Genomic DNA, 22,793 nt, shown 5'->3' on the forward strand with positions numbered 1-22,793 from the left:
ATGACGACAGCGCCGCGAATTAGTAAAAAGTGACGGACAGATGAATGGATGAATGGAAAAGCAACATGGCCAGCAGATTATGTCAAGATAACAGGAAGCCTGGAAACAAACCAAAAAAGACAAAATTCTAATTCCTCGATGCTTTCCTAACCTTTGTGTCTTTCCATGTTTTTTTTTCTTTTTCTCCCGCAAAGGCGATTAACTAAGTTAACCCGGACGAGAGAACGACAGCCGGTTTTATAAAAGGGAAAATGGCGGCTGGGATTTATTCGATAGCAAACCCTTTTGCGGTGAAATATATAAATAAAAAAGCATGAGGGAGTTTGACCTTGTTCTTTCTTTGGCCTGACAGAGGTCAGCACATAGTTTATGTATGAATACACAGAGCAGCCACTCAGCCTAAAACCCACACCCGGAGGGATATATAACCTTTTATTCTTTTGGAAAAGTCATGTGACATGGGCTTAAAATGGTGTCACAATAATTGCAGTACAGTGTGCGACTCAAATATGTGATCGATGGCGAATGTCGATGACGACATTAGCCATTTTGGCGTGACTATTTTTTGCCGCACGGGTCACCTAATTGCTGTTTCCCGCTACTCACTTTGGAATTTACCATTATCACATTAGGTGATTGCCTTCTCGCTTTAAGTTAATAAAAGCCCCGTAAAATTCCTCTATAACTAATAATAAGCACATATTTTACTCATTAAGCCACATTTATTATGCTTATGGTTGAACTATTTTCGCTAAAATACTATAAAATACTTTATGTATCTTTTCAGTCTGTTCCCTTCTCCCTCGCAAGTCTTGTGGTGCAATGGATCAGTCCAGGAAATCGGCGGCAAACAAAGTGAAGGCGAACAATGGAAGCAGGTAACGTTAAATTAAAATGAAATAAAATAAAAATAAGCTATCTTAGTGGGGGCGAAAAGCGGAAAAAGAAGGAAAATGATGTGTATTCATAATTACAACAGGTGCCCCGGTGGACCAGTGGCTATGGTATTTCCCCTCACAGTTCTGAGGGTTCAATCCCCGTCGTGTTCCAAACTTTATGAAGGTCGCATATGCTAAGCTAAGGTAAGCATAAACCCTCATTTTTGGACTATTAAAACAATATTCATCGTTTGTAATCACGTGTCTTATCTTGTAGTGTGAAATATGGATGGTTTAAAGTTGACCTCATTAAAAACTGGATTTGACGTCTCAAACTATCAATGTCAATGAATAAGGTAAGCGATTTTCCATTAAGTCTTTGCCATTTAAAACAATTGCATTTTGTAGTGTGACTATTACATTGTTGAAAATTAAGTTTTTTTGTTATTGAAACACGACGTATTCATTTTAATTCTATTTTTGTAGTGTGGGAATTGCACTGTTGAAAATGAACCTCCCAGTCCAAACAAATGGGACGTCAAGCACCGTAAATGAAAATGGATACGGTAAGACACTTTTTAAACTATCAGAACAAGTTTTATTATTTAAAATCAATGTCATTTGGACGTCCGGAAATGATGAATGAATAATTCAAACGTGCATCTGTTTAAATCCACATCTGTTGTTTCAAATCACTTTTTCTTAGTATGAGATTATTTTGTTATGACTTTACGTCCATAACTGTCAATAGCAATGAACCCTTTTCGAAATGAAAAAAGAATTCAAGTCAAAAAGTGGTTTTTCAAAACATACCTTGACTCCCGAGGCAAGATGAATTTTTCTCAAATCAATGGATTGTTTATTGTGTTGTGAAAATTGGGTGTTTGAAAATTGCCTCTATCATCCAGCCAAATAATAGTGAAATCATCACACTTCTTGTTTTGAATACAAACACAACTCTTGAATGTTTACATGAGATATGAATTATGTTTTCTTTTGGATTGATTGATCAAACAACGCTATGGTGGGGGTTATATTTTCATCTACGTGGTCCTTCAGGCATTTTACAAATTGAGCCGTTTTGTGCGAGTTGACAGGATGTACAGGTGCATAAAGAACACCCGTGAAATGTTGACATATTTTGGCACAAACGTCTTTTGTCGTCGACAATTACGTTCCCCGCAAAATTCCGGTCCGGAGAAGTATTGAGTGACAGGTAGGCTAAACAAGGTGGAAAGCTTGAAAGTCAAAGAAGGACATTGGGATGTTTGATTTGTTTTTATTTGGCAGATTTTTTGGTGAGATAGGAAACTAATAGGGCTGAGCTTTAAAGTTTGTGTAAATAAAGTTTGAGTTTAGTTTATTCCTACTACCAATTTTTTTTACTAATTAAATCATAGAATCCTGACAGTCTTCAAAAATCAACTGTCAAGACCCATAACTATTTAAATTGTACAAAAATAATCAATAATAATGTAATTTTGTGGATCAGCGTTTTTAAAGATGACAAAACTCAGCAGAAGGTGAATAACTCTATGGAAAGAGTTTACAGTCTTCATCAATTGTTGCAAATTCACTGTTTTGTGATTTATTTCTGCTATTAATTCTTAAAAAAAAATTAAAAACTTTTTGAAGTTTATAAAAATGTCAAAATCCTTGCAGAAACTAGTAAGCAGAAACCACTCTTACTACTACGACAGCACTGAAGAAAGAATAAAATATAGTTATAATAGGAGTGATTTTTTTCGATTGTCTGGTCTACATTAACTGTGATATTCGAGGGATTACTGTAATAGAGAGTACTTGTTGTGTTTATCATGTACACATTTGTTATTAAAAATCATTTGTGCTTTTGTGATGATCAACATTAGAAACATAATTTTATGACTGAATATTTATGCTACCTTGCTATTTTTAGCATTACAATTTAATTTCAACTTAACTCCATGTGGGTCAGGTGTATCTGTTAGAGTTCTTTGCCCCCATAAGATTAACCCTATTGAAAAATAATTGAAAATAATAAGGATTGACGTCTATCGGCGTCATTGGCGCTGAAATGTAATCCGTGCTTTCCTTTCTCCCTTTTGTCTCGGCGGCGTAAAATCAATTTTTACAGGTAAATTGAATTACGAGCTCAGCCACGGGACAAATCAAGCGACTTGGAAGCCATTTTGCTTGGATCCCCCCCCTCCCATGCGACTAATGACCCCTCACGTGTACTTTTCCACCGTTGACATTTGCAGTCAGCACAATCGGCCGGCACCTATTGACAGTTATTGACTCTTGTCAAAATTACCGAGGCCCGCCAAGAGGACTCTCGGCCTCTTTACTGCCGCGTCTATAATCATAATTACGCCGCCGCAACATTGCGCGCGTTCCCCAAATTGCGCTTCTCCCAGCCAGCTGCGACGTACACGGCACCCTCCCACGTGAAATCGATGCCGCGCACATAGCAGCCAGTGGTTCTCTCTCCGGCACCCTGTCGGAAAAAGCGCGCCCGAGGCTCTGACTGATGTTAATAGACGGCTGATGGTTAGCCTCGCCGCTCGCCAGCTTTGCCGCGTTAAGCTTTCACTCCGTTCTCATTCCCCCCCACTCATGCTGATACGTGGCTGCTTTGGAAACTGCTTGTGACCTTGTTTCTTATGCTTTGGGAAAAAAAATCAGACAGGGAGACCTGTCGGTTGAGTGGTAAAGGTAAGCTTTTGAGCCCGAACCCGACCTGACCTGAAGGTCAGGCCTAAAATGTCAATCATTACTTTGGGTTTGGGTCTGGCTGGGTTTTCTCCCTTTAGAAAAAAAAAAGTACAGTGGTACCTCGAGATACAAGCTTAATTCGTTCCGGGACTGAGCTCTTAATTCAATTTATTCGTATCTCTAAACGATTTACATAGAAATGAACTAAAAACAAATTAATTGAAAAAACACCAAAAACCGGATATTGGACTGGATTTTTTAAAATTTGTTCTAATTCGCCATCTTTTTAACCAAGTAACAAATAAGAGAGATTTTTTTGCATGGCAACGCGCTCGTAACATCAAACATTTAAATGAACTTGAATTATGATACCGTCACTCAAAAATAAGTTGAATCTAACCTTACACTAAACCTAATTCTAATTTTGTTTCACATTTTTATATATTTCTTGGCTCTATTTGCTCCAACGCCCCCCAAAAAAAATCTAAAACTAATGTTCCTTTCTAACTGCGTGCGAGTCTATGTTGTCGGTACAAAATTGTCCAAAGGTTTCAATGAAATTCTTCACCAACGTCAACGAGTACAAATTCAATCATGGCTTTGGCCATTTGCCTCTCCTTCCGCAGTTGTCACGGCAACTGCAATGGAATGCATTTCTTTATTTATTAATTTTTCTTTTTAGATTTGCCTAAAATGTCTCCCCGTGAGCTAAAAGCTCCATTCCCGTGGCGAAAGGCGGGCGCTTTAGCGGCGGCGGCGTACTCTGGGCGCCAGTGGCGTGTATCCGCGAAACATCATTCATCTGTCTGACGCCGGGCGCGACGTTGATAGGTAGATTTTTCTTCATTACGCAAAATGAGCTGGAAAATGAAGTTTGAAAGGCGGCGGCGGGCCGAGAAGCTGCCAGCGTAATAAGTGAGTCATTGCTATTGATCAACAACGCTATCGGGTCCCCCTAGATCCATTATGCTCATTTTGCGCATCGGGGAAGCACAGATCGTATCGCCAGGTTGTAATCTCGCCTTTTGAATATCGCCCGCGTAATTACTTTCCTTTGAGGCCCGCTCGACACCGCGTCTTCGGGGGACGTTTAGCCCGGCTTTTCTCCGGCGAATGACATCGGGGCCGTTAGCGCTGGGTGCTTTTACGATTTTTTTTATTATTATTTTTTTGTGTACCGCCTTCAAATGTGATTAAGGTGACGTCCGGGTGGGTGGTTGACGCCGACCTTTGGTCCACTTGGAGCCGGGGGCTGATTTCAAGGTCGTTGGGTCAACAGGTGTCTGATTTACTTGTGCGTCGGGGTCCGCAAATATGTATTTAGAACGGGAGATATTGGAATATAGCTGTGAGAATTTATTGTTAAGGTGGGCTTTCCAGTTATGTTAAGTTTTCTTTCTCTCTGACCGTGACAGACTTATGTTTTTTTTGCTGTATTTACCATATTTTCTCATTATAAGCCGTTTTTCTCGCATATAAGCCGTATTTCTCGCATATAAGTCGCATTTCTCGCATATAAGCCGTCTTTCTTGCTAAAAAACATGACTTGAATCGAGGGTACGACTTATATGCGCATAAATTAGACTTGACATGGACAAAACTAATAATATGTGAGAAAATACGGTAAATGAACTGCCTATTTCACCTGATGTTTTCCATTTTTACCATTGTGACAGCAATAGATGTCCAATTGCCGCTAGCTTTCTCATTCAAAATGGTCCATTTTCAGAGTCAATTGAGGGAAAAGTTATCTTTTTGAAGGCGGTTTGACAGCATGTTTATTACTACTTGGAGTTTTTAATTATGATCAATATGCATGCAAATGAACTGTAAAAAAAAAACAGTCAAGCACATAATTGTTTCCTGATTATGATTTCATTCTCAACAAGCGTGAAAATGAGAGCCACCTATTTTTGCAAATGTGTTTATGCGATTGTATTTTTAATCTGGGTCACTGATGCACTCTTACAGACACAATAATTAAAGGTGCAATTATGTTATCATCAGCCATTGACAGTGCTCGACGTCCCATTCATTTGAACTGAAAAACCCGGCAGATTTCACCCACCACTTCACAAAAAAAATCCCTGTAAATATGTATTTTTAACTAAGAATATTGGCCAGAGAAACCTTCCACTGGGATCAAACTCCGGACCCCAGAACTGCGAGCCAGACCTGCTAACCACTCCACCACCGAGCCGACCCGCTTCAGTCACAAGTCCTCATTTTGTCCGCTTTTGAAATTCCCGACTAGAGAAACAATTGCCCGAGCCGGGAAGGGCTCGCCAAATAGCGATCCTCGTATTTTGCCGGAAGCAATTCCCCCTCGAGGAAGAGCCAAGAGGCTCAATCTCCCCAGCAATGTTTGAAAAGGAGCTCGCACTTGTTTGAAGAAAACGGCCCGGCCCGGCCGCGCTTAATAATTTACCGCTGACATTTTTCCAAGGCGAAACCCTCCAGCCCGCCGCGGCCATCTTGATTCGTCAGATGGAGAGGCTTTGCTTGCAATTTGGCCCCAGATAATGTAATCTGTCGACGGGCCGACTCGTCGGACCCAGCGTGAGATCGCACTCTGCCGTCTGCCTCGCTGATTACTAAGCGCTCGCTCGGAGGTAGCGGAAGTACCCGCCTGGAAAGAAAAAAAACCCAAGAAGAAGATTCCTCGCTCAATTGTGTGTTTCTATTGGCATTCTCAGCTCATCCATCTGCCTAGTTATTCGCAATAAGGCCCACAAAATTGCCACTCTCCAACGCGGCGCTTCATCGCCCACCGCGCCACCGCGCCACACTGTATTTACCCCAACGGGAGGTGGCTTGCTTTCTCTAGTACGCGTTTGTATCCCGCTTTTCCCTCGCACGCCCCAAACAATTTCATGTATATAGCTCTCGTCTGCGGGTTATCAAGTGTTCTGGAATACGCCATTTTCTTGTTTGAATGCACATGGCTTGTTAAAAAAATACAGCCGGAGGAGTGGATTACCGTATTTTCCAAACTATATGTCACTGTTTTTTTTTCATAGTTTGGCTAGCCCTGAGAACAATAACCAATAGTCAAGTGAATTATTTATATCTGCCTTTGGAGTGAATGGACAAATAGACTTTAGTCCAAGATTGTGGGCCTTACCATTTTAGATATAATATTTAGTTTTTAATTTTTTTTATAATTAGATTAAAGGCCCCGAATATTCCGTTTTTTATAGATCTTAAACAATGTTTATTTTAGCTTTTTTTACATATATTTTTTAGATTTTACAAAATGATTTTTGAACTAAAAACACAGAAAAAAATGGATTAAAAAATGGCAATTATTGATTTAAAAGGGGTAAAATCAGGAAATTTTATATAAATCTATACTCTTCATTTTAATTTGATCCTAAAACCGAAATCATTGACTTTCTCGGGCCGTACAAAACTAAGCGGCCGGCCAGATTTGGCCCCCGGGCCGCAACTTCGACACCTGTGTGGTAGTCAGTAAAAGAAGTCACTGAAAACGATTAAAAGTAACTTGAATGTTTTCCTTCTTTTTGTTTTGTTTTTGAAACTGTTCTCATAAAAAAACTTTGTTGTTTTCTTTTCCCCTGCAGGTCCAACTCCAGAATCCCAGCGTGCCGTTTATTTCACACAACACGGCACCCCGTCTTAGCACGCCTCTCCATTGACCTTTGCCCCCTCCCGTCTATCGATCCACGGGGGGATTTTTGTAACTCTTACCCCCCACCACCCCCAAAAACGGACTTTCTATCCAAGAAGGGAAAAAGCTCATCAAGATATCCCAAAGAGTCTTTCCAAAAGTTAATGGCCCAATTAAAACGTCCGCTAGCGCTGACTAATTCCTCTGGGAAAATGGCCCGGCCTCCAGATCAGCGGGTGTCTTTAACCCAAGGACGAGACGCGCACCCGAGCCGACGTGATGGACGAGGAGAGTCACGGAGGGGGTTGAAAGGAGGCCTCCCGTCACGCCGGCCCTCCGGAGACACGAGAAAGTGTGGCCATTACGGAAAACGACACACGGAGATGGATGCGGCCATCAGATTGGGAAAGCCAGGTGAGCCGTGTAACTCTGGGCAACACGGCCGTAACCGAACGAGCGTGCCGGAAAAAGAGCCGTAATGGAATGCCAGCGGAGAAATGAAAGCGGGGGAAAAAACACACCTCCACCCCACAACTCAAAGCCAGACTTGAAGTGGGCGTAATTAACTCCTTCCTCGCCAATGGCGTTGGCGCAGAGGACATCCGGTCCATTCCAGAATTGGATTGTGAACAGGAGGGGGCCGCCAAGTTACGCCTCAAATAATTCAAGGTAAGCACCATTGTTGAGTTTTTTGATGGAACTACCGTATTTTCATGACTATAAGGCACACTTAAAACTCATAAATTTTGTACAAAATAGACAGGGTGCCTTATAATCTAGTGTGCTTTGTATATGGAAAAAAAATTAAAATGTTGCGCCTTTAAATGTGGTGCCCCTTATAGTCGTGGGTCGAATGAATCCCATTCCACTCCCAGTTAAAATGACTCTCACTCCCAAGGTTTTTATTTTTAATTGTTTTTTTTTTAAACCATTAAGTTTGTCATTAACAAAGCCAATAGACAGAGTTAGCATGTTGTAGCATGTTTTTTCCCCCAAATTTGTTAACTTTGTCCCAATTGTCTGATACAGCAAATAAAGTCAATATTTAAAAATAATACTCGCATCTTTTGTCAACAGACTCAATCATAGCTATGTTAATAATTTGTGAAAATTGAATGAAATGACTACAGTAATCCCTCGAATATCGCGGTTTATGTCAACCAGACATGGCCGCTCATCAAAAAATTGCTATTATTATATTATGAATACCGTTTTTATTTTTCTTCAGTACTGAGACTTAGTAGCAAGAGTGGAGTTTTAGCGTGTATTTTTTCCATTTTTATAAACTTTAAATTTTATTTTAGAAATGAATTTGCAATAATGGAGGTAAGACTGTATAACCGATATCTGATTTTCACCTAAGAATGAGCCCAGGTTAAAAAAAGAAAAACACAGACTGTTTACCACTGGAGGAATTGTCTTGTATAAAAAAACGATAATGTGTGGCATACAGGCAAATAAATCGATGTGAATGTAGTAGCCCAGAGTAAAAAGTAATTTTCCCGCTCAGTCCCGGCCGGCTTTACCGTGAAGTATGGCTTCCATTTAACCTGAGGTCTTCCTCACTGTATCCTGTCTTTATTTATTTATTTATTTTTTTTAAGGTGGCATTATTACATGTCACCCGACCGCTAACGCGTTTGTCTCCCGGCGTGATAGCGGCGCCGCTAATCTGCCATCTTTCCTTCTCTGTTTTCATTTCAATAGAAGCGGACAAACACGTGAGCGGAAAGAATACGGATGGAGATGAAGCTTGGCCGTCATGAGATGTACACGCGTGATAAGGAGGCACAAATATCACAAATGAAGGCGGGAGGCACAAATTGAACTCGTCGTCATGCTGATTGAAAATGCAGACAAAAGCTGCGGCCTTCATGTGTCAGGTAAAGAAATGGAATCAATTCATACTTACAGTTGGAAATTATTACACGTTAGCTGCAAAGTTGCCAACTAAATCTCATCTCAGAGACTTTCACGGGTGATTGTTGCCGGGTAGATTATGTCCATAACTTTTTTGGTTTTGATTGACGGCGACAAACGTACAATCCAAGTTGACTGGTTGGCTGAGATTGAATTCATTGGCGACAGATGTCCGATCTGGGAGGGTTGGCAGCAATCGTTTCTTGTAAATTTCAGTTTTGTTCAAAACCTTTTGGCTAACATTAGCATTTGTGAAAGTTTCTGAGATGAGATTTTAGTCCATTTAGCATACAATTAGCCTAGCATGCATGTTTTTGGAATGTGAGAGAAAACCAGAGTACCTGGAGAACACTCCACACAGAAAAGTCTGATTCTGGGATCGAACCCTCGACCCCAGGACTGTGAGCTGCACCCAATAACCACTTTACCACCACGCTGCCTTAAATTTGTTTCCTTTGATCAAATGTATGTACTGTTGCATCACTTTAAACTGTAGAGGACAAATTAATTTATTTAGCATGAAAACGAGCGTTTCTGCGCGTAAGAACAAAGAAGAAGTGAGGTCCACTTTCCGCACAAGTACAAGTGACCAGTATGGTTGCCAAGGGAGCACTGCATCTCAGTTAAACACCCCATTTAAATGCATGGGCTGCACTGGATGAAAACGCCACGCGGGTGCGGCGCTCGTGACTGCGCAGCACCGACAAACATGCAGTCGGATCGCTTCGTTTTCCCCACGACCGCCGACGAGGGGAACGATCGCTCCCTCGGGGAGGACCGGTTTGCCATCTGTAAATATTTACAGAGCTTTCAACGAGGGCCACGGAAAACGTTAATCACGCCGCCGCCGCCGCGGTCGAAGTCATTGACCTAACCGCGGACTCTGCGCTTTTTATCGCCCCGTTCGCTTGACGACGGTCGCCTCCATAGCGCCGAGAAGGAATGATTAGACCAATAAAGTGGAAATGTTTTTACCCGGCGCACCATTTTGGGGATTGGCCGTGGGTGTCTTTTTTTTATAGAGCGAGCCGACCAGGGGGGAAAAGAAAAGGAGTCGTCCCAGTTGCATTACAAAATCTTTAACGCCGGGAAACATTTGACCACGGAGAGCTTTTGTGGGGGCGCATTTGGGCGCCGGTGAATGTGCTCGCTGACTGTGACATTGCAATTATAATCACACCGTATGTAATTACATGTTATCGTTGGCTTGTTGCTGTCTGTCAATGGCTCCCTTGTGTCGGACGCAAATGGCCGCCGCCAGGAATGCCGGATCAATTGGGACTAGAAGATTGCCTTTCAAAAATAAAAAATAGGAGATACATATTCAGTCATTTTCTGAACTGCTTATCTTCACAGGGGTCAAAGGAGGCGCTGAAATTAAGCCCAGCCAACCAACCTTGGGGAGGGTGAACAAAGAGACAAATAACCAATCACACTTCTACCTAGAAATAATTTAGCTTATAATTAGCTTAGCTAGCATGTTTTGGGGATTTGGGAGGAAACCAGCGTACCTGGAGAAAACCCACCAAAGCCCAGCGAGAACCTGCTAGATCCACCTGGGATCGAACCCTCAACTCCAGAACTAAAGCCATGTATATTTACTATATATAGATATACAGTTATATATAACTATATATAGATATACAGTTATATTAACTATATACACATATACACATTTACTATATCTACATATACAGATATATTTACTATTTATACATATACAGATATATTTACTATGTATACATATACACATATATTTACTGTAGATACATAAACAGATATATTTACTATGTATACATATACACATATATTTACTATATATACATATACACATTTACTATATTTACATATACACATGTATTTACTATATATACATATACACTTGTATTTACTATATATACATTACACATTTACTAAACAAACATATACACATTTATATATACACACAAATATATATACATACATGTGCCGTCCATTGCGCCAATGGTTGCCAATTAGTTAAAGAAAAAACCCTCAAAAACTTTGGTGTACCTGTTTCTTAGTTAATGTACTATTTACCCAAATGGAGCAAATGGCCGGCCGGCCTTCTGGATCATTAGAGCGAAAAAATGTTTGGACTTCCTGCTGAGGAAATATCGACGGCAACAATAGTCTAATTTGGGGGTAAAAAGCTCATTTACACACATTCCCCACTGGGAATACCAGTTATGGCGCAGTAGATCTCTGCTTTGAAATGCTCCTAATTTAGCCCCGCGCACCGAGAGCTTTGATTTTTATCCTTGCCGCCAATTAATATCCTTTTGGGGGGCCTCGGCACGCACATAAACACGGACAGTTTTGCTGGGGAACATGCAAAGCAAAATGGACGCAAATAACATTGACCCATAAATTGGAGGATTTGCTATGAATTGGATTATTTTTAAGATTTGTGTTGAAAACAAAACTGCTAATTTTATAGTTTTTGGGGGCTTGATAAATTGACTGGATCTATGAAAAGTTTGTTTTTTGGGATGAAAAAAATTCAACTATGTCAATTTTCTGAACTGCTTTATCCTCAGAGTCGCGGGGGGTGCTGGAGCCTATCCCAGCCGAGTCCAGGCCAGAGGCGGGAGACACCCTGAATCGGTGGCCGGCCAATCGCAAGGCACAACGGACAAATTAGCCTTCAATTATCCTAGCATGCATGTTTTTGGTGGACTGACCTGGATTTGAACCCAAATCCCCCCCCTGCGAGGCCGACACGCTAACCACTCATCCGCCGGGCCGGGCCGCCCTCCTCTCATATCTTTATTAGAATTAGTTTTGCTTGATTTCCCCCGGACGGTAAACAGAAGCGGCCTTGGCCGTCTTTCGGCGCCTCCAGGTACTTCCGGCGCCGTCCTGGGAATGCTCCTGTCAAGGTCGGAATCGGCGCCTTCAGATCAGGCGCGCACGGCACCCCGGGGAGGAACGCCGAGGAAGCAGACCGTTTGTTTGAGTGGAGCGCCTCCGGAGAAGGTCAAGGCGGGCGGGCGGGGATGGGAACGGCGCAAAAAGCACTCCATTAAGTCCTTTCCCCGACGTACGTTGACGTGCAAACATCTCCGACGCGTCGTTGGCCATCCGCCGCCGTCAGCTCCTCTCCACAGCACATGCATTTAAATAGATGAATAATTGAGTGCCGCGCTTTTCTTTCAGGACGCCGAGGCGCCTTGACGGGCGACTCGCTGCATCTTGGCCGGAGGTCCGTCGCCGTGGCGTAACATGACGGCCTTTCGTGGCGGGATGTTAACATCGTCGGGCGCTAATTGACGTCTGGCTGGCGCGGTTGGCGATGGCAGACGAAATTTGCGACAAAAACAGGCTGCAGTCGCCTGTAATCGGTATATTAATGAGAAAACGATTAGTACGTAAAATTAGGCGACATGGTGTTTAAGTGTTTGGCGCATCCGCCTCGCAGCTCTGCAGTCTAGGGTTCAATTCCAGGTCGCTCATCACTGTGTGGAGTTCGCCCTGGGCTGGTGTCGGTTTTCTCTGGGTACTCCAGTTTCCCCAAAATAAACATGCATGCTAGGCTAATGCTATGTTCTATGTTTTTAATACTAATATTAATTTTAAGTATAAAGTTGAAGGTTGTCCTTTAGGTGATTTTCTTTGTTTTTGGCACTTGGTTAATTGTGTTCGAATGCTAATCATTTTCCCATTGATTTGTTTAGGAACAATATTAATGAACATATACATATTAGCATTAATGAACATATATGTAAATATGTCAGATTACTAATTTCCATCTTGTCTCCCTCTTTTTTTGCAGGTTAAAGATATAACAACAAATAAACATGATGATGCAAATGACAGCCTTTCCAAGTGATATGGAATTGGACGAGTATAACTGTCAATGACAGTCAAGGCGCTAGAAACCAATTTATCCACAGGTATGTCTACATTTTTGTTACCTATTTTATATATATATATTTTTTACATTGACATCAGTGAAACAAACTTTGCAGAGAGCATAAAAGTCAAGAAAATATTAATTTTGACCTCCATTTAACAGAGTATTTTTTTGATCAAGTTTCATTGATGAGAGCCAAATATTTAATTGCGAGTTTTGTTCGCAACCTTCTTTTATAACTGTTTTGCAAACAATATTTTAGCTAATAACACTTATTTTTAATGGTGGAAAACTTTGTTCACATTGACAAAAAATACTTTTGGGTGTTTTATAACATTATAGTGGGTGTGGCCATAAACTTCATGAGACTATGAACGTATAAAGCAAATTCAAATTATTATTATTTTTTGCCGTTGACCATCAAAAACAAAGTTGAGTCCGAACGAATTTGCCTTGCGGCTAACTGGCGATAGCTTTAAAAAATGCAATGAAACAATATAAAATACTTTATTGAATGACTTTTTTAAAGGCTCTGCTTTTTTCCCACTCACCCTCAGTGAAAACCCAGATGGCAAAAATAGTGTGCGGGTGTCATTTTGTATCTTTATTATTGAGACATTTTCTGAAGTGACATTTTTGAGGACACGGGGAAAATGAAAAATGAAAAATGCCTATTTCCTACCTCGTTTATGAGTTTTCTTCTCCATCGGAAGGAAAAAGACAATAAAAACTAACTCACTGCCTTTTAGCTGTCCAAACAAAAGCACAAATTGACGTCTTTGTTTTTTTAGCATTTTATGGGACCGTATTATAATTACTTTTGCAGCCATGTGACTACGTACGGCACCAAAATGAACAATGGCGGAATGGTGAGAGGTTATTTAATCCAATCTTTCACTCGCCTGCTGATTATTTATGGGACTTTTGGTCCTCCCAAGATGTTTTCGCACCTAAAAAAAAAATGGCGAGGATTACCAATGGATAAAAAAAAAAAGTGTAATAACAGAGCATGAAATGACATTCAGTGTTTTGTTTGCGACTCCCAATCATTCCGTGAGGGCCAATAACATCAAAAAAGTCATTGCCGTGCTGTAAAAAAAATAAAGAAAAAAAGCTCAGTGTCAAACTCTTTCTTTTCTGGAATAAAAAAATGTGATTAAAGTAAGAATTGGACTCCAACAAGTTTCTCGTCAAGGTGAACTCGTTGTCGCTACGAAAAAAAAAAACACATAACGCTAAGAAAGCGCTATTTTTTTCTCTAAAGATTCTGAAGGCGATCAAAAAGCCGAGTCGTAAGGACACACTTTTAATTAAAGACGTTGGGAATTTAAATCCTTTTTCTCTTTGTAAGAGACGGCAGCAAAAAATCTGAACAAACATCAACAGTCGTTTTTATCCAAAAGTCTGCGTTTCAACAAGAAAACCGATGACCTTGTTATATAATATTCAGATGAGAGAGAGAGTAGCAAAATAAGTGTGCAAATGTTATCAGATTGGAGACTGCGGGCAAAAAATAAACAATCTATTTAATAGGATTTTAGAAGCAGCCACACCAAAAACATTTGATTAGAAGAAAAAGTATTTCCAACCTAAAGCAAATGGCCATCCAACAATTACTAGGAAGAAGACACGCTTCATTAAAGAAGAGACTGAGGGCAAAAAGTAAACACAACAACCAGGAACCCATTTTATTTTTAACAGTTAAGCTAGTAAAAACAAACAAGAACATTTCCAACAAAGCTGAGGATGTGGACAATTTGACACTTGACCCTAGGAGACAGATCTTATCCACAAGGAGACTAAGGGCAACAATGACTTAAGCCACAAGAAGAGTTTATCACGGAAGGAACTCCTCTGAAAAAGGCACTTCACTTAAATGGAGACTGAGGGCAAAATTTAAATAAATCATTGAGGACACCCATTTTTATCCTGGAAGACACTGTGGGCAGCAACAAAAACAAATCTCCCAGACGCAATTCCTATCCCATGTTAGAAGAGAATGTGGATACTTTGAAATATAATGGCCCGGACAAAACAAATCATCTGATTGGTCTCTCTACATGCAAGGAAAAAACGTATTTTAGGAGAATATGGAGCAAACAAGGAACAGACCATTAAGGATATGTTTTTTTGATTGAGATAATAGACCAGGCATGTCCAAAGTCCGGCCCGCGGGCCAAATAAGGCCCGAGGACAAATTTTGACCGGCCCACGGCCTCTATCATGAAATCAATAATACACGGCCCGCCAGCACTGTTGACCACAGTATAAAATAAATGTGTACAAAAAGCTATTTTTCACTTCACCAGAAGATGGCAGTAGCCCTGTGGCCGCACTCTGGCCGCCGTGACCCTTGCGTCATTGTTTCAGCCCAGCCCATTTCTAACATGTAAACAAAAAAAGGAAAGTTGACCGGGAGGGCCGCCGCATCCAGGAGAAGTGGAAATTTGAGTATTTTTTCACTGAAATACGAAACAACTGTGTCTGCCTAATTTGCCAAGAGACTGTGGCTGTTTTCAAGGAATTCAACATTAAGAGGCACTACCAGACGAAACATGCTAGCTACGACAAGCTAACTGGGAACGAACGCGGTGAAAAAGTGAAGCAACTGGAAGCTGTTTTAACGGCACAGCAAAGCTTTTTCACAAGAGCCCGTGAGTCAAATGAAAATGCCACAAAGGCAAGCTACGAAGTGGCAACGCTAATTGCAAAGCACTGCAAACCTTTCAGTGACGGTGAATTTATTAAAGACTGTGTAATGAAAATGGTTGAGAAAATTTGTCCCGCGAAGAAGCAAGAGTTTGCCAATATTTGCCTGGCTCGTAATACTGTGGCACGGAGAATTGAAGACGTTTCATTAGATATTAAGAGACAGTTAGAGGCAAAAGGAACTGAGTTTGACTTTTTCTCGTTAGCGTGCAAAGAAGACCTGGACTACATACTGCAGTAAAGATCCCAGTATCACCCTTCACATTAGTGCAGGCAAGATATTTGTTAAGTCCTCTGAGTTGAATAAATTCTTAAATCTCAGTTCATTATTTTTTTTGTGATGGTCAAAATCACAGTTTGAATATGCAGTGATCATTGTTTTGTTTTCAGCACTGTTCCTACAGTGAGCATATAATAGTGAATAATATGTGATGTTTCACATGAACTTAGATATCCTTGATAGTTTTCTTATTTTTTGTGGTTTGTGATTTCGGTAAAAACCTAAATGTAAAAAAAATGTAAAAGTATGCCATTTGTAATTAAAAAAAATCCCAAAAAGTTAATTTGCATTTAATGTTAATGGTTCAAAGAATGTCAGGCTAAAAGTCGGCCCGCACACATTTTCACCTTACCAAATCTGGCCCTCTTTGCAAAAAGTTTGGACACCCCTGTAATAGACCAACAAGCTTAAGCCACCTTTCCAACCAATAAGAGCGAAGAGAGAAAACTGGACACATTTTATCCAACTGGAGACTCTGGGCATGCTGAAAAATTAATATATGCCAAATTACGGCATCTTTTCCGACGAAAATATGAACTTAGCAGCATCTCATTTCCACCAAAAACCAGAGGACTCAAATCTTGAAGATTCCAGAGAGAATTTACCAGGAATCCGTCAAAACTGACAGTCGATAGAGCGCTTAGAAAAAACAAAACAAAAAAATACAAAATACAAACTATGTGGATTAGACGAGCGCGACGGCAAACGTTTACGCCTCGCGCGCTCGGCTTAACGCCTGTTTTTTCTTTTCCTGGAAACGCCAACGCCGGCTGCGCGACGCGGGTTGAAACTCCAAAGTCAACGGGGGGTGACGGATGAGCTGTCGACGTTTGTCAAGGGCGGAGTTAAAACGATGCGCCGAGTCGATGACTCTTGCCAAGTAATATGATGATTAGCTCTGGTTTTCCCTGTTTTTTAAACATCCCTCATTTTCTTTTTTCAGGTCACAGAGTGCATGAGCATATCAACAGCAAAAGGCTGATTACAGCCATGACTGGTCGCCAGTCAGTGATTGTGCTTAAACTGAAATGGACAATCAGTTGCACTCACTTTTGTACCGCCATTGAGCGGAAGTCAAAAAATCCCACACAATGCCTTGCACTGAAGTCACCAATAGTAAGTGTCAAATTTTCATCAAACATATAGTTTCAAAGGGGGGTGGAGTTAAAAATGCAACATGTACAAAATAGCTATTGTGTTTGAATGGGATTGTTCAACTGTGTTTTACATGCTTTGTACACACACACACACACACACACACACACAAGTCAGATGCAAAGAGCAAACATTTTAAACAGAGTCAAAGAGCCACACCACCACTCTGTGACCTGTTAAAACCAGATACACAAAAGCATATTATTCCCTGTAATGCTTTTGTACCTTTACAAAACAACACTACTCATTTCAAGGTAAGTCCACCTTCAACACACACATACAGCAGTTAGATACAAAGAAAGAAACATTTTAAACTGATAGTCAAAGAGACATACCACTCAGCGACCTGTCAAAACAGACAGGCACACACAAAAGTACACAATTAAAAGTATATTATTCCCCAAAACACAACAACACTGTCCCTTTACAAAACACTGCTCATTTCAAGGTAAGTCCATCTTCAACATGCACACACACATACACACATGCACAAGTTAGATAGAAAGATGGAAACATTTTAAACTGATAGTCTAAGAGCCATAGTGTCCTGCCCAAAACAGAAAGACAAAAAAAAAAAAAAACTAAAAGCATATTAATGAGCATAACACAACAACACTGTGCTCATTTCAAGGTAAGTCCATCCTCAACATGCACACACATCAAATACAAGTTAGAGATAAAGATAGAAACATTTTAAACTGATAGTCAAAGAGCCGTAGTGTCCTGCCCAAAACAGAAAGACAAAAAAAAAAACACAATTAAAAGCATATTAATGAGCATAACACAACAACACTGCGCTCATTTCAAGGTAAGTCCATCTTCAACATGCACACACAGCAAATACAAGTTAGAGATAAAGAGAGAAACATTTTAAACTGATAGTCAAAGAGCCATAGTGTCCTGCCAAAACTGACAGATACACAAAAAATACAATTTAAAGCATACTAATCACCATAAAACTTTTTGCCCCTTTACAAAACAACACTGCTCATTTCAAGGTAAGTCCATCCACAATATGAACACACATCCAATACAATTTAGCCAGACTTATTAACACATCAACTACTCTGTAGCTGCATTCATTTTGTCCGTTGAACAGTGAATAGTTGTAGCTAGAATTATAACTATTTATTATGTTAAAACACCAGCCATTGTGCTCTCTACCGTAGCGTATTTGACACGTTTTGTATCTCGGCTTTTTTTGTTCCCACGAACAAATGTCCGCTTTATGTCGTCAATTAGTTTTGCGAATACATTTCAAGGCTTTCAAATGTTCAAGCGACGTCTGAAAATAACCCGATTTAACGACGGCACGTATCCCGCGCTTTCCCAAACAAAACCAGACCAATCGCTGTATAATGAGCGCCAATCCACACAGGTGGCGCTCGGCGGCGGATCCGTGGCGCCGCCCCGTTTTTGATGGTTGGCTTACACGCCCTCGCCTAGCGGATCGCACCGATGGCCCATCTGTCCACCGTTCCTTGTTAATTACAAAAACGCTCGGCACGATCCAGACGCCAATGTGATACGTTGCTCGCTAAACCATGTTTTTCCCCCACGCCGTTGCTTTTGTGCGCCTGATTGTGTTTTGGCAGCCATCCAAATAGTTATTTTATATATTTTTGTGGCTTGTTTTGACAGACGTAACTGACAAACTCTCTGACAAACTACTTAGCATAAAGCAAAGTTTCAAAACAAAGTCAAAACAAGCTATAATTACAATTCCAAAGCTATTATGAGCCAGGAATACGCCATATTTTGATGACTCTGTGGCACGGACAGATTTTTACGGGGGCGAACAGACCCTCCCTCCCCCCCTTGGGCCTGATTTATAATCCCCCACGTCTTGAAATGGTAGTTTTCCAAATGCAGACGTTGCAAGAGCATCAGCACAAAAGCCTAATCGTCAATTCCGCGCTAATGGCGAATAGAGGCCGCGTTATCGGCGGCTGATTTGTGTGGCTAATTAGATGCCAGGAGGCTGGAGATGCGCGATATGATGGCACCCGGCCCCCGCGCCGCCTCCTATGCCAGGTAAACTTGGAAATGGGCTCTAATGGCGTCGCCGCCGCAGCCGCCACCGCGTGACAGGAATAGCCTCCGGGCGGCGAGTGGCTATTACTCGCCAGAAAAAGGCTAATGTCGCCTAAAGTCGGGCGTTATTTCCAGCGCGGTGTGGGGGGGAGGGGCTATTGATCGTTTTGACGTGGACGCAGAGCGAAAGCACGTAAAAAGGATTGGAGAAACACTTGGCTGTCCCCCCCCCGAGCGACGTCAGCAAGCTTTTAAATCGATGCTGGCGTCGTATAGTTAAACGGAGATTACAGCTCGCCAGCAAGATGGATTGTTTTCAAAGCGCTACCGCTTGACTTTATGCACGTTGTCTAATTAAGTTTCATTTTGAGAGAGAGAATATTAAAATTAGGTAAAAAGATGGGATTTGGTTTTGTGTTTTTGGTTGTCATTGAAGTCAATAGGAGGCATTTTAATATTAGTATGGGGTTTTAAATTGCATTTTTAGGTTAGCTGAGGTTTTGAAGCAGTGTTGCATTATTAGTAGAACTGGAGTTTGAAGTTTTTGCTTCCTATTTAAAACTGGGTGTTTTGGAATCAAGATTTTACGCTTGTTTAGGGTACGTGTGTCAAAGTGGTGGCCCGGGGGCCAAATCTAGTCCGCCCCATCATTTTGTGTGGTCCCAGATAGTAACTCATTAGTGCTGATATTCTGTTTAAGGATCAAGTTTAAATGAAGAATATAGATATATTACATTTACTGATTTTCCCCCTTTTAAATCAATCATTGTCATTTTCTAATCCATTTTTCTGTGTTTTTAGTTCAAAAATCATTTTGTAAAATCTAAAAATATGTTAAAAAAGCTAAAATGAACATCGTTTTAGAGCTATAAAAAAACTGAAGATTCAGGGCTTTTAATCCATTTATATAAAAAAATCTAAATATTCTATCTAAAATGGTCCGGCCTACATCGAGATGATGTTATTGAGGCCCGCGAACCAAACCCGAGTCTTACACCCTTGGTTTAGGGTGTCCAATGTGCTTGTAATCCAAAGAGATGCCAACATATATGAGGGTGTCAGTATTTTATTTGTGTTAAACCTATTTATTTTTCCCTTGCCAATGTTTAAATTCAGCTTGACTGCACTCGCAGAACGCCTACCGGCGCGGTCCAACTTTTCAATCAAGCGCGGCGTTATTGGCAGCTGCCCACGTGGCTAATCTCGCCACGCGACGTGACGGCGGTGGCGGCGACGACGACTCATCGAGTCTACCCTTCCGCGCCGCAAATGTGTTTAGTGAAGGGCAGATAAGAGCTGTCAAATATGAAATCTATTTTTCTGGCCACCTCACCTCTCCCTCCGGTAATGTGGTCCCCGCTGATGTAATAGCCCGGACGGATGTCGGGACGCCGACGTTAGAGGTTGAGGCGGCCGGAGAGGGGGGGGCAATTTAATGGAACTCTTCCAATCTCATTGCAAAACTAAATTTATTCCCGTTTTTTTTTTAGGTTGCATAGAAATTCAACCTATGTAAACATGTGGGATGCAATTTTGACTCCATTTTGTCTCGCACTGATGCATCAACATCCTCAAATATTAACTTTATTGCGTCTTTCCAGGGTATTTACTCTTGACCTGATAACCTAGTTCTAGACTTGTATTCTTTAGTATTTTTTTAATTGTACGCAAAGTATTTGCATTGATAGACCAGCTGTAAAAAGCTAGCTTGCGGCTTTTCAGCCCCTCAAAAAAATGCCAAAATGGAAATCTTTTGACAAGCATGGGCAACATACTGCTAGCATCCGTCGCGCGATGTCAACAAATAGACAGAAACATGCGCCATCTTGTAAACTTGATCACATCTCAAGATAAGCGCCAACACAAAGTGAGCTTCCCAACTTCCGGCTGTCACAACTCGGCGCCAGATCTCCCAACGCAACCATCTGGTGCCTTCAAATAGGCGACGTCTCACCAGGCGAAGGCCCTGTAGCGGTTTTGCCTGCTTTCCCGCAATTCCGGCCTTGTCTTTTTGTCTCTCAAAGTGAAGTTAGTGGAAACGATCGGCTTTTCTTGGTAGAAAAAACAACAAGTTTGCCACTTAATGGTACATGAGAGCTACATCTTCACAAAGATACACTCTAAAATCTGCAATTAGAGTGGCTGCCTGAAGAAAAACACAATGGGTTGCCAGATAAAAGACTGACTCCATGGGTGTGAATGTTTTTACCTTATGATGACAGAGTGGAGCTACTTTGCAATACTCTCATCTTTCAAAAACTACTTTCCAAAGAAATGCTTGCTCTATAGTGACAATCGTCTCACAAAAATATAACAGATTAGACTAGGAACATATATATTCTTTTAACCATACGTTTGTGTATATATACGCGTGTATATCTATCTATATATAAATGTGTATGTAGTTTTTTTGACAAGTAGTCGTCTTGAGTTCTTAAACATTCCCGAATTCGTCTTTTTATGAGGATTTTAATTGAGGGTATTTAATGATCCAGGTCCTTTAGAAGCAAAGCAGCCCCACTCATTTGAAGTCTACATTAATCCTACTTGAAGATGTTCTCTGTCCATCTTTATTTGGATATTATTTTTCTCTAAATCTTCCATTTAAGTGATCCCTTCATTCAACATTTCTGGAAGTCTTGAAAAAGCAATTTTCATTCAGTCAAAACGAACGGACTTTTCGTACCATCAACGAAACAAAATCTTCATTCTTTAAACCAAGTCTCTCACTACTAAATCATCATCAGCCAGCACCGCAATCTTGAATCTTATCATTCTTATCTCATTTTCAACACAAGTTCAAGGCACATCTCCAACTACCACTTTGCCGTTTTCACTCTGGCGCCTTGAGCCCGATTCGCCACATTCCAGAACGCCGCATCACTTTAACGATTGCCCGGGATTTCTTTATCCCTTCTGGCGTTTCTGGTAATCGCAGCAGAATCATCAATACGAGAGGTCATCCCTAAAGATCGACCGGCGCCCCGCTACAGAAACCACAAAAGCGCCGCCGCGGAGTCCAAGATCGAAATAAAACACGAGTACGAAGGACTCGGGCAAGACACACGGCTCATTTAGCTCAGAGGGCCGCAAATCCACAGCAGAAAACTTGAGTAAGGAGCTCTGGTCCCGCCCGCTAGTAACTCAAAAGTCATATTACATAAACCCTTTTTTACGGCTGGTTGAGAGCCGAAGAGGTAGCGGCGAATTTATCGTAATAGCTTTTCACATAACGTTTCAGCGCGGGTGAATCACCGGCCGTCGGAGAGCGTGTAAAAAACCACAAATGATTGGACGGGATGCCGAGCGACCGGCCGGCCGGTTGGGTAAAACGGCCAGTGAATTCCTGTCATGACAAATGTAGCGCCATTACCGCTCGTTAAAGCGTCATTAAGTACGCAGACGCTTTTTCCAGGTTTTTTTGGAAGCGTGAAATACGGTAAAATTAGTCAGGCGCGTGTCGAGAAATGGAGTGAGTTTGTTCTTGGTGTTGGGCGGAAAAAATCGGGTTGTTTGGCTCGATAACGTTGGGATTTGTATCGTCAAATGCAATTTGAACGATGATAAGACGGAGATGTTTATTGGAGTCAAATGTCCGCACCTTTTCTTTGGCTT

General features: G+C 41.2%; 1 protein-coding gene and 1 long non-coding RNA gene across 2 annotated transcripts in view; both read left to right on the top strand.

Moving 5' to 3' along the window:
• Positions 1 to 786: 786 nt before the first annotated feature.
• On the top strand, positions 787 to 1,234 carry LOC144202617 (uncharacterized). Its single transcript, XR_013327523.1, has 3 exons — positions 787 to 878; positions 980 to 1,082; positions 1,156 to 1,234. It is a non-coding gene; the product is annotated as an uncharacterized LOC144202617 (long non-coding RNA).
• Positions 1,235 to 1,362: 128 nt separating this feature from the next.
• Positions 1,363 to 22,793, top strand: part of LOC144203363 (immunoglobulin superfamily member 21-like) — a 164,918-nt gene continuing 143,487 nt past the window's right edge. Inside the window, exons 1-5 of the mRNA XM_077726759.1 lie at positions 1,363 to 1,444; positions 7,160 to 7,875; positions 8,914 to 9,089; positions 12,920 to 13,040; positions 16,933 to 17,105. Coding sequence (XP_077582885.1) covers positions 17,081 to 17,105 — 25 coding nt within the window. The 5' untranslated portion in view covers positions 1,363 to 1,444; positions 7,160 to 7,875; positions 8,914 to 9,089; positions 12,920 to 13,040; positions 16,933 to 17,080. The remainder of the gene's footprint in view (positions 1,445 to 7,159; positions 7,876 to 8,913; positions 9,090 to 12,919; positions 13,041 to 16,932; positions 17,106 to 22,793) is intronic.

This window comes from Stigmatopora nigra, chromosome 10, assembly GCF_051989575.1.
Source record: "Stigmatopora nigra isolate UIUO_SnigA chromosome 10, RoL_Snig_1.1, whole genome shotgun sequence".
In the NCBI taxonomy this organism is placed as follows: domain Eukaryota; kingdom Metazoa; phylum Chordata; class Actinopteri; order Syngnathiformes; family Syngnathidae; genus Stigmatopora; species Stigmatopora nigra.